This window comes from Oryza sativa, chromosome 11 (assembly GCF_034140825.1).
Source record: "Oryza sativa Japonica Group chromosome 11, ASM3414082v1".
Lineage (NCBI taxonomy): Eukaryota > Viridiplantae > Streptophyta > Magnoliopsida > Poales > Poaceae > Oryza > Oryza sativa.
Genome location: NC_089045.1, coordinates 5,352,320 through 5,364,347, shown reverse-complemented (window position 1 = coordinate 5,364,347; position 12,028 = coordinate 5,352,320). Strand labels below are relative to the sequence as shown.

The following is a 12,028-nucleotide window of genomic DNA, read 5'->3' as shown; positions in this document are numbered from 1 at the left end:
GTGGAGTAATTCCTTGATGAAGAGGGAATCAAGCACGAGTTCTCCACCCCCCTATGATCCTCCTCAAAATGGCATTGTTGAGAGGAAGAACCAAACTCTTATTGAAGCCGCAAGAGCAATGCTTGATGAGTACAAGACTTCGGATATCTTTTGGGCGGAGACCGTGAGCACCGCATGCCATGCCATCAATCGCCTCTACCTCCACAAAATCCTAAAGAAAACTTCATATGAGCTCTTGAGTGGTAAGAAGCCAAATGTTTCATATTTTCGTGTCTTTGGGAGTAAATGCTTCATTTTGAGTAAGAGGCCTCGTTCATCTAAGTTCTCACGTAAGGTGGACGAGGGATTCTTACTTGGCTATGAGTCAAATGCACATGCCTACCATGTCTTCAACAAAACCTCCAGTATTGTTGAAGTTACAAGGGATGTGACATTTGACGAATCTAATGGCTCCCAAGGAGAGCAAGTTGTTGTACATGTTGTAGATGATGCGGATCCTAGACAAGCAATTGATTCTAAGGCTATTGGAGACATACGACCAGTCAAGACGCAGGATGACGAAGAAGATAGGGATCAACCTTCGTCATCGACATCCAATAGCCCTACAACAAGTCAAGAGTCAGTTGACCCGGAAGTTCCGGGACCAGATGATTGGAACCTCCGGACCTCCCCAGGCCCGGAAGTTCTGGGTCCATCTGCTAGGAAGTTCCAGGCAAAGGATAGTCAAGGCGTGCCTACGGCACAAGTGGATGGGATTGATGCCGAGGGCACTGTAGAGCATCCTGATCGGGCTCATGTCCCCTCGGTGCACCATCCAAGAATACATCACATTGTCCAAAGAGATCATCCCGTCGACAACATACTTGGTGATATAAGAAAGGGGGTAACTACTCGTTCTCGTGTCGCTAACTTTTGTCAACACTATTCGTTTGTCTCTTCTTTGGAACCAACCAGGGTTGAAGATGCACTTGGTGATCTGGATTAGGTGATGGCTATGCAAGAGGAGTTTAATAACTTCACTCGCAACCAAGTATGGACATTGGTGGAGAGACCCGACCAAAATGTCATTGGCACCAAGTAGATCTTCCGCAACAAGCAAGATGAACATGGAGTGGTTGTAAGGAACAAAGCCCGGTTAGTTGCGCAAGGGTTCACCCAAGTCGAGGGTCTCGATTTTGGTGAAACCTTCGCACCCGTTGCTCGCCTTGAGTCAATCCGAATGCTTTTAGCCTATGTCGCTCACCATGATTTCAGGTTATATCAAATGGATGTTAAGAGCGCCTTTCTCAATGGACCCCTCTTGGAGTTAGTCTATGTGGAGCAACCACCGGGGTTCGAGGATCCAAAGTTGCCAAACCATATGTACAAGCTCCACAAGGCGCTCAACGGGCTCAAACAAGCCCCTAGAGCGCTGGGAGGGCCCCAACGTGTTCCTCTACTTCCTCCCCATGTTCCACATCTTCAGCCTCTCCGTCATCACATACGCGCAGCTGCAGCGCGGGAACGCCATCATCTCCATGTCGCGGTTCGACATCAACTCCCTGATGGAGGCTGTGCAGAGGCACCGCGTCACGCACCTGTTCTGCGTGCCGCCGGTCATTATCGCGCTCACCAAGCACGGGAGGGCAGGTAAGTATGATCTCAGCTCTCTCAAGTTAATCGGCTCCGGCGCCGCGCCGCTCGGCAAGGATGTGAGGAAATTCCCGGATAGTGAGATTGTTCAGGTACTAATTGAACTGAACATTTGATATTTTTGCAGTGTTTACTTTCATAATACATGCTGATGAATTGTTGTTTGATCCCCATTTCTCTCCCTTGCAATTGCGAAGCAGCTGCCATTGACACGGTGGGAGAATGGGACACCGGTGTCGAGGCTGGCGAGGAGCAGCTCCGCGACGTCACAACTCTCCACCATCGCCCACGTACCAGGCGCCGTGTTCTCCGGTCGCCGGACATTGCGTCGGTGTCGTCGATCAACACGTCGGTTAGCTCCATACCAAGGGGATGAGCCCACGCACGCCGGCCACAGTGCGGAGCATCCTGGCGATGGCCGCCGCTGCTCAGACCCATCATAGGGACAGAACACAAGCGCTGCATCCTGTTCGGCTCCGTCGCCGCCGCCGGCCAACCCAATGCGTCGTCATTGTCCAGGTCGAGACCCAAGGGTAAACTTGTCTTTATTTGGTGTTTTTCTCTCCAAATTCATAGAAAATAATAAAATAAAGCCCCGAGTGTCCAGGAGCTAATTACACGTTTTTTGTGATGCCCGACAACAAATTCTCGTTCTTGTGGTGTCCACGAGCTAATTACACGTTTTTTGGATGTTCTGTAGCAAATTTTGCCATTAAAAAAAAAGAGCTTTTTTGCCTTGAGATCACTTCTTGGTAGAAGATGGTCTTGATACCAGGAATAAAGCTCAAACATTCCCCCTATATCCAAAAACCCTTTTATGAAAATTTTTGCAAAATCCTTTGAGTGCCTTTTATTGCGAAAATTTGGCTTTTATTCCCTTCTTGTGATGTATATTGACCATGGTTATGTAATGTTGATTGTTGGCTGGTCATATACGTCATAAGTCTATGCATGTCCATAGTTCCCTATTTCTCCTCGTTGAATTCTCATCTCTTCCTTGTTTTTGGGCCTGACTGCCCTTTATCTGTCAGGCCGGAAGTTCCGGGCCTCCCTGTCCGGAACCTCCTGGTGTCGGGGAGTACATATACTCAGGGGGAGTTAGAAACCGTATTCTCTCTCCTCATTTCTTCTCTCTCCCCACCGCCAGCCCTAGTCGCCGCCAAAGTGCTCCTAGTGGCGATTTTCACTTTCATCCAATCAAATTCGTTTCTTCTCCGTGGATTCATCCACATTGGTGGCTGGGAGGTTCTTTCTGTGATCGATTCGCAGTTTCTTCTCTCAAGGTAGCACTTTTTGATTCCCTCTCTCGGTTCATTGTGTTTTTATCCCGATCTCTAAATCTGTGAACCTAGGGAGAAAACCACTTGGATAGTCTTGTTTCTGCTACCTTGTAGATCACCGATCTATAGGATTTGTTCACATGCACTGGCTATTTTTGAGACCTATGTTCTTCATTTTTGCCGGGCGGAAGTTCCGGTGTTCTTGCACCCGGAACCTCCGGGCGCTGTCCAGCTAGCCTGCCATTCTTGTTTCTCTCAAATTTTGCCTAACTACTGCACTCCAATTTATTGATTCCTGTTGCAGTATGTACTATGACTCGTGAGAAAAGACAGAAAGCCTCTCAGGATGTGTCCGGTGATGAGAGTCCTCCTATTCGGTATACTCGTGGTCGTTTGGGTAAAGAGAAAGTGGTTGAGGGCGGCAGTGGCAGTGGCACTCGTACTTCTCCTAGATTTACAAGGCAATCCAGTAACCGTCCTGTTCAGATTAGGGATGTTGACAGTGGTCAAGTGATGCCCCTAATACAAGAGGTCGCGGGAGAGGTGGTGGTCGCAGTTCTGGGGCTGGAAGGGCATCTCATGATTTCCCTGTGAGAATCCCGTTCGGCTCTACAAGACTCTTGGATTTGACACCACTCCTATGCACCACATTGGAAGAACCAAGTCCAACTACCTTCATCAACTTGCCAAGTGTAGAAGAGATCGTTTGATTGATCCAGAGACATAGCCTGAGGAGTGTCACGCCCAGAAATTCCCAAATAGAATTCCAAGCAGAGTGTGCATTAAAATCCCCGTCTAGGACCGGCCGGGGTACACAAACGACAAAGTTGACATACAAATCCACGTCTTACAAACATTATAAAAGTTTTATATAAATGCAGCGGAAAATAAAAAGATAACTGGAGCTAAGCCTTGACTTGCACCGCGGCGGGAACACCACTCCACAGGCATCCTCGACGGCACGGACGAAGCCTACTCCTCGGAGAAGGCACCATCTGACGCATACTCAAACTCTGGGGTTTTGGGGAAAATAGAGCAAGACTGAGTACTACCCTCTGTACTCAGCAAGTCATACCGGAATAGGGGTATGATGCAGGGAATTATCAAGGGATAGCTATAATGGTTCATTTGCATAAAGCGGACATTTATAAATAGAAGTTGAAAGAAGTAAAACAGTTGTAATAATTAATCAATATTAACCATCCACTGTTCAACGCTACACCACGTTGCAACAGGCCCAACCATCCACCTGAACTAATCAGTTCCAACAGACTACACTAGGGTGAGACTAATCACGGTGAATCTGGTTGACCGCCCGTGACCACGGGCACGGCTATTCGAATAGTTTTACTCTGATCAGAGGTGTACAACTGTACCCACAAGACACAGCCCCACGACACGTTTCCATGCGCCGACATGCCACCACGACATACCGGAAAGAGGCCGTGACAGGACCCTTCGCATAACCCCCTCTAACCAAGCACACCACACCTCAGGTTTCACCCCCACTCCTTGCAAGGCAGTGGGCAGTCTCCTCTCGTGCCTAGGTGAATCCGGAAGCCGCATAGGCCGTCGCGGGGCCCATCCAAACTCCATCACGCCCACCCTTGCCTGGATGCGTCGGCTAGAGGAAAGCTACACTACAAGCCCAGCCGTTGCCCACGCTAGCTTGTGGTAAGTACGAGGAATTCTTCCAGGGTTTCCCGCGAACCGGTCCTTAAGTGCCATGGGCGCGACTAGCAAACCATGCACCAATAGCCCACCATAGGATTTATTTTAATTAAGCAACACCAGGACGGTGGTACTAATCCAACATTAACATTAGGACCTACAGTCTATACATTAATATGATTTCCCCCATTGTGTGCTAGTTGAACTAAGCATGGCTAAGCACTCTCTAGTCCAATCTCTAGTCATGTTATATCCCAAGCTAACAAAGGAACATGGTACAAAATAGCATGGCTATGACAGTAGGTAAACATCCCATAGTAATATTATAAAACAATGCAGTATTTGAAGAAAAACAATAGAGCATTTGCAATATAGGATCAACATGTTCAAGTGACAAGCATGACTTGCCTTGCTCTGCAGCTGGAGGAACCTCGGCGACTATTTCGAAGTACACCGGAGCGTCGGGAGAGCCGGAATCTAAGCGACATACAAAGCAAACAATACAAACAGGCTATAAGACTACTGAAACAGAGAACAAAACCATTTTTAATGGATTCTACACATTTTTCTTGATTTACTGAGACTTGAACGGGCTTAAACGGAGCTCGGATGAATTAGATATGAATTTTAGAAGATTCACTGTGTTTTTACTATAAACAGAAAAATCCTTAATTGAATTATTGCGCAATAAATAAATCCCGGGAGAGAGAGAGGGGCGGCGCCGACATGCGGGCCCCACATGGCAGTGACTCGGGGAGGGTGGTTCACGGTGGACCGAGTCCACGGACCGGGGATGGGGCGGCGCACCACGTGGCGCTGACGTGGCGCCGACGCGGCGGCCACGCGGGCGGCCGAACGGACGGCCCCGATCTACCGCCCGGTAGATCGGGCGGCGGATGCGGCTCGCGGCCGGCGCCCGCGGGCATGGCTCAAGCCGGTCCGGCGGCCATGGCGCGCGGCGGCGCGGCGCGCACACAGCGGCGACGCGAGGCGGCGACCGGCCGGCGGCGGAAGACGACGGCGATAGCGGCGGCTAAGTGGCTAGGCGGCGGCGCGGCGGCTAAGCGGCGCGGGAGAGAGGGAGAAAGGGGAGCAGGGGCCTCACCGGCGACGATCGGCGACGGCGAGCGATGGAGGGCGACGGCGACGGCGGGACGAGCTCCGGAACCACCTAGCGAACAAGATGAGAGGGATTAGAGGGAGAGAGGAAAATGGGAGAGGGCGAGGACGGCGGCCATGGCGGTGCTCACCGGCGCACGGCGGCGGATTCCAACGGAGGAGGGGTGGACGGGACGGCCCGCACGACGGCGAACGCGACGGCGTCGACGGCACGGCGGCTAGCGGCGACCGGAGCGGCGGCGGCAGCGGCGGATTGGAGGGCGACGGCGCTTGGGCGATAGAGGGCACGGGGAAGCTTGGCGAAATGGGGAAAAAGAGAGAGGGGAGAGTGGGGATGCTTAAATAGGGGAGAGGGAGCTAGGACGTGGCCGGGAGAGGCGGGAATCGCCGGCCGACGTGGGGGAAGTGGGAGAGGAGAGAGATGCGGGATTCGAAAATCGAATCCCGGCCGTCTCGAGCGCGAGCGCCGGCGGGAGAGAAAGGGAATGTGCGCGGGAGACCCGGGCGCACGCGCGGGCGTTGCCGACGTGGCCCGGAGGAGGCGGGAGCGTGGGCGCGGCGGCGGTTGCGGAGCGCGGTGGCGGCTGCTGGAGGTTGGGGGAGGACCCGACAGGTGGGCCCCACCTGTCGGCAACCCCGGGAGAGAGAGGGAGTCGGGCGGCCGGTTCAGCTGGGCCTCGGCCTGTTGGCCGGCCCAGCGGGAAAAAGGGGGGAAGGAGAGAATGGGCCGGTGGCCCATCCCGAAAAGAAAAAGGAAGGGAAAAAGAAAGAAAAAGGAGGAAAAGAATTTCCAGGGAATTAAATATTGCTTGTGCTCATTTTTAATTGGTTAAAATTATTTCTAGAGCTCTGAAAATTCCACTAAAAATCTTGTTAGCGTATTTCGACATGTAGAACTCAAGAAAAATTCCACATGCCAAATCCGATTATTATTTGCATTAATTTATTAAGGTTTACTCTTGCTTTACACTGGTATTTTCTCGAGACCATTTAAAACTCCAATTTAGGCTTGGGAAAGAACTTCAGGGTGTGACAAGGAGTCACAGGATCCTCACTTCAGGACTTTCACTTAATTGGATTTGTATAACTCAGTGATTATGGCTAGAGAAAATCCAATGGTTGAGATGAAGTGGATTGATTGGGCTTACATGAGGAAGAAGAACAATGAAGTGTTCAACCAAGTGATGCAAGTGTGCCACAACAAGAATCTTGGAGATATTCTTGCCTTGGAGTATGATTGGAATGAGGAGGTCATTGCACAGTTCTATGCAACAACATTCTTTGGTACTACAAGGAAGGGAACCCCATATGTGAAGTGGTTGACTGAGGGTGTTAGGCACAAGATTTCCATGGTGCAGTTTGCTGAGATGTTGGGGTTAGATGATGAGGATCTCAATAGGCCCAACATTCATAGTGAAGCACCCCTCCCCATGATCAAGACCAAGTTCATGTATGCAAAGAATGCTCCTAGGACTTGGATGGGATTTACTCATGGTTTGCATCCCAATTACAAAGTGCTATACTCCATCTTTCGTTGGTCTTTGCTTCCAAAGGTTGGAAATGCTACTGCCTTGCCATCCAAGCATGCTCATCTTCTCAGTCGCATGCGCTACAATTAGCCTCCCTTAAGTGTGATGAAGTTGATTTGGTATGAGATCGCCAACACCATTCTTGAGCCTAAGCGAGGTTGCATCTATGCCCCTTTCATTATGAAGATGATTGAGACAGTCACCGGGGTGTTCTACATCAAAGATGGGCGCCACAATCCTTTTCGCCCTCATGCTCCACCTTCCTTTTCTCCAGTGGTACCTAGATCCATTCCTTCTACCTTAGCTGGTCCTTCTTCTAGTGCCCCACCGAGTTCCTCGAGTTCTTCTCCCATCAAGAAGGCACTTCAGGCAATTTTCTGTATGTGTGCTAAGACTGCCAAGAAAGTGAAGAAGATCGAAAGGCGTCAGAAGGAAGATAGAAGAGAGGCTGGGAAAGAAGTGTCAGATGATTCTAAGGATGAGGTCTATGTTGATCCATTTGAGGCTTATGAGGCAGCCCGCAACGTTGCCGGTGAAGGTCCATCCACCTACTTCAATGAAGAATCTTCCCATTCTGATGATGATGATGGTGGTGATGAGGGTGACACCGAGGCAGCCGCTGAGGATGCTCCCACTGATGTTGATGAGGGTGACACCGCTGCTCAGTCCGACAAGTCTCATCTCTCCGGTGATACCGAGATTGTTCCCTCTGATGGAGATGGAGATGAGTGATCCTATTCTTCTCTTCAAGGTTTCTCGCTTTTTGGTGCCTTGATGCCAAAGGGGGAGAAATTGTGAATTGAAGGTGGTCATCATTTAAATCCATTTAAAACCTTTTGCTGCCTTGATTGTTGTCTGGTCATTTGGCCGGAAGTTCCGGGTCCTATGATCCGGAGGTTCTGGCCAGACAGATTTCCACTCTATTATCTCTCTCTATATGGACATGTAATGTATTCTATTATGGTTGGATGTAATGACTGTTAGATGCTTTATTTTCTTTTATGTTAGTAAGTTAGACCATATGGATGTTGCATTTTGATGTGATGTTGTGTTCTTTTCATCTTTTTGAGTGATTGCCATGTCATTTAGTCTTTCTTTTTGCATCACTCATCATTCAAGCACTTTCATCTGCATCTCTTATTTGATGAGGGTAGTGTGAAGTTTCTTTTGAGCTTTCCTTCATCTTATGCATAATGTATTCATATCAAGTTCATTATATGCATATCTTTAGGGGGAGCTTCACACTTCTCTCATCATTCTAAATTTAAATTCTATTATCTTTTTGTGTGCTTTAACTATGTTGTCATCAATCACCAAAAAGGGGGAGATTGAAGATGCACTTAAACCCCCTAGTGGGTTTTAGTGATTAATGACAAGGTGGTTAAAGGGGACTAATGTATTTATCAAGTTTATTCACAGGAGTTTAGTCCCAAAGCAAGTTGTGATGGCTAAGAATGCAAGGAGATCGCCGAAGGTTATTAGACTAGGTTTTTCACTTTCGAAATTAAGTTTAGGAAAAACCGTACTATTAAGAGGGGTTTCAAGTGTGGTTCTAGGGTATACAAAGTGCTCTTAGTCATATCCTTGAGTCAAAAGATTTTTGGAATCATTTTTGAAAAATGATTTTCTCCCCGAGACAGAGAGGGCTACCCGGAGGTTCTGGCCGGAACTTCCGGGCGCTGTTTCATTGCAAAAAATTTCCTAAGTGCTGCCCGGAACCTCCTGGCAGGTTTCCAGTTCAAACTTGTGAGTAACGGCTAGATGACGTCACCTAGCCGTTATATATATGGATTTCGTCCCCAGGTCACCCTTTGGCCATTCCGCTTCAGTTCTTTCATGTTCTAGGGTTTTCTAGCCACTCCCAATCTTTCTTTGCTTCCTCCACTCAAATCTTGAGACTATCTTGTGAGATTGAGAGATTAGATGAGAGTGTAGGAGTGTTTTGGAGATGGCTTGAAGATTAGGTTTGATTGAGCACTTTGGATACCTTGTGGGGTGTCATGAAAGTGACAGATGGTTTTTTAGCCCCTTACCGAGGCCAAAGATATCATTTAGGCCGTTTCACAGCATGTAACCCACCATGTAGTGCAGAGGAGTACTTTAACATGAGGCATGCAAGTGCTAGAAATATTGTACAGAGGTCTTTTGGAAGACTAAAGGGTCGTTGGGCGATTTTGAGATCCCCATCATATTTTCCTATCAAAACTCAGTGTCGAATTATAATGGCATGTGCTTTATTGCACAACTTAATTTTGCAAAAGATGTCTAGTGATCCGTTTGAGGATGAGGACGAGGATAAGGATGAGGACGAGATACCATTGGATATACTTGAGGGAGAACTCGCCGAACCTGAGTTTATCTCAGCTATTTCGACATCTGATGATTGGACAAATTTTCGCAACACTCTTGCTCAGGGGATGTATAATAGCTATAGGGCTCATTGAGGTTTGTGTTTTAAATGGAATTTCTAATTGTTTGCAAATCAGAACTAAAAAAATGTTGGTACAATTATGGATGCTTACTGATGTTAGTTTTCTGTTGAATTTCTAATATTGCAGTTATGGAGCATCTTGGAAGCTCATGCATTGTGCGTGGGAGAGGCAAGAACAAGAGGATTTGGACGTACTTTGAGGATGAGGAGCTGATCAAGGCATTGTTCGAGATTGCTTTAGATCCAAGCTGGAAATCAGAAGGGGGTTTCAAAAATGGATACTGCCAAGTTCTAGAGAACGTGCTTGCTAAGAAGTTGCCAAGTTCTGGCCTTACTGCTGTTCCGACCAAGTTTGGCACAATTGAAGTGATGCTAACCAAAAGTGGCTTTTCTTGGGATGACAATAGAAAGATGATACAATGTGAGAAACAACAATACGATGATCATTGCAGGGTAAGTCATCAAACTAACTATGGAGTAGAAAATTTATTTATTGATTCATGAGTGCATTGAATTGAAATATGTGAAACTACTGTAAGATATTTTCTGAAATTTTGTTCCAAATAAGCGGCTATGTAAAATTCCTCTGAAACGTTTGCAAAGACAACATTATGGTTTTCTAGTAGTATGCTCTCTCATACATATGTTCTCTTGTGTTTTTCATGCAATTGTAGCTGCATAGGTCTCTCTTTTGCTTGCTGAACCATGACCTTAATTTTGTGTCATTCTTTGTATTTTACAGAAAAACAATGAGGCAAAGGGTCTATATGGTGTAGCATTCCCTCACTATGATACACTAGCTGCAATTTATGGTAAAGACATTGCTACTAGAGAAGGTGCAGAGGGTCTTGGTGAGGCTGTTGCTAATATGGAGAAAGAAATTGTTCAAGATATTCAAGATGAAGAAGATAAGGAGGATGAAGAGAGAGTGTCTAGAGAAACGCCTCGGCGGAGCATCGATTTAGCTGCACCTCGACGGAGCATCGATTCAGCCGCACCTCGACGGAGCATCGATTCAGCCGCACCTCGACGAAGCATCGATTCAACTGCTTCAAGCTCTAAGAAGAGGAAGAAAAACAGCAACAAACTGAAAAATACCTTGTCAAGTGACCCTTTTATGGATGTCTTTGCCAATGTTCAAGGTGATCCGACGGATGTTACAAAGCATGTGGGAGCAATGGTAGCATCTATGCAACGTGAAGCTGAGATCCAAGAGAAGGCAATGGCTGAGGAGGACCCACTACAAAAAATTCAGAACGAAGCTATTCTTGAGTGTCAAAAGCTTGGATTGACTGGTACTGAAGTTGTCAATGCTGCAGCTGCTTTTGTAAAAGTGCCGGCTCAAATGAGTATGCTTATCGCTCTTCCAGAGTCTCTCAGGAGGGAGTACGTACTGAAAATACTTGCTGGTAATTCACTTGATCAATCTTGTAGTGTTGCAACTGCAACAGGCAACATATCACTTTATTTTGTGATCATTAATTGTAAGCATATTGCTCTTTACCACTTAGCATTTCATATATGCATTCATATTATTTGCCTTGCACTAGTATAATGCATCAATGGACCCAGCTGTCCATCTCAATCCCATAGTAATATCATATTCACTTCTAACTGGAGTATGTGCTTGGTCTCTTGCTTACTTGCTTACACCTAACTGGGAGTTTTTGTACTCCTAAAGTTAAAAAATCCTACCTTTTTCTGAATATCATATATGGCTTGTCTGTGCAAGAATATTCTTAATTTGGTATGATGCTGAGCACTATATATTTTCTTTCACCTAATGTTTCTTTCACTAATTTCTGATTTTTTTTTTGTTATCAGATGAGGCGAAGAAAAATTGATGTACTGATGTGCTGGCTGTCAAACATGATCTACAAGATGTTCATTATCTGTTTTTGAATTATTAGAATTCCATATAAGCATAGGCCTTAAGGATTGGAGACTACCTACGTCCTAAGGATGTTTAGTTTCAGTACTTCAGCTTTATTTGCTTGAACCATGACAATCTACATATTCTGTTATCAAAGTACTGTCCTGTTTTTCAGACAGAAGAATTGCCCCTAGCTTATTGTTTACTAATCTGGTAGTTTCATCCATATATTTCCTCAGTACTTTATTTAGACAGATCATGATGTATCCTCTTGTTGTTTGGTTCATTGAGCTTCTGAAGTTATCACTCCCAGCATGGGTCAACTTTTCATCCACTCCTTCGTTATTAAATTTTGGAAGTATATCACTGATTAAATTCTGCAAAATGTCTTTTTGTCTTGAGTTCTCACTGTCAAAATTTGTATCCAAACATGAGGTGACAGTGTTTGGAATACTATGCACTATCTGTCAAAACTTTGCTCGTTGCATGTATA

The 12,028-nt window shown here is 46.6% G+C and overlaps 1 protein-coding gene across 1 annotated transcript; it reads left to right on the top strand.

Moving 5' to 3' along the window:
- Positions 1–6,799: 6,799 nt before the first annotated feature.
- Positions 6,800–11,506, top strand: LOC9268857 (uncharacterized). Its single transcript, XM_015761288.2, has 6 exons — positions 6,800–7,196; positions 7,506–7,919; positions 9,790–10,115; positions 10,405–10,615; positions 10,682–11,071; positions 11,487–11,506. The coding sequence occupies exons 1-6, from the start codon at positions 6,800–6,802 to the stop codon at positions 11,504–11,506; spliced, it is 1,758 nt and encodes a 585-aa protein (XP_015616774.2).
- Positions 11,507–12,028: the final 522 nt, after the last annotated feature.

What these genes read in the sequence shown, in the direction of transcription:
- LOC9268857 (XM_015761288.2), top strand. Translation starts at nt 6,800, where the DNA reads ATGGCTAGAGAAAATCCAATGGTTGAGATGAAGTGGATTGATTGGGCT. An exon ending in AATACGATGATCATTGCAGG is followed by an intron (nt 10,116 to 10,404) that starts GTAAGTCATCAA and finishes TGTATTTTACAG; the next exon opens with AAAAACAATGAGGCAAAGGG. An exon ending in CGTACTGAAAATACTTGCTG is followed by an intron (nt 11,072 to 11,486) that starts GTAATTCACTTG and finishes TTTTGTTATCAG; the next exon opens with ATGAGGCGAAGAAAAATTGA.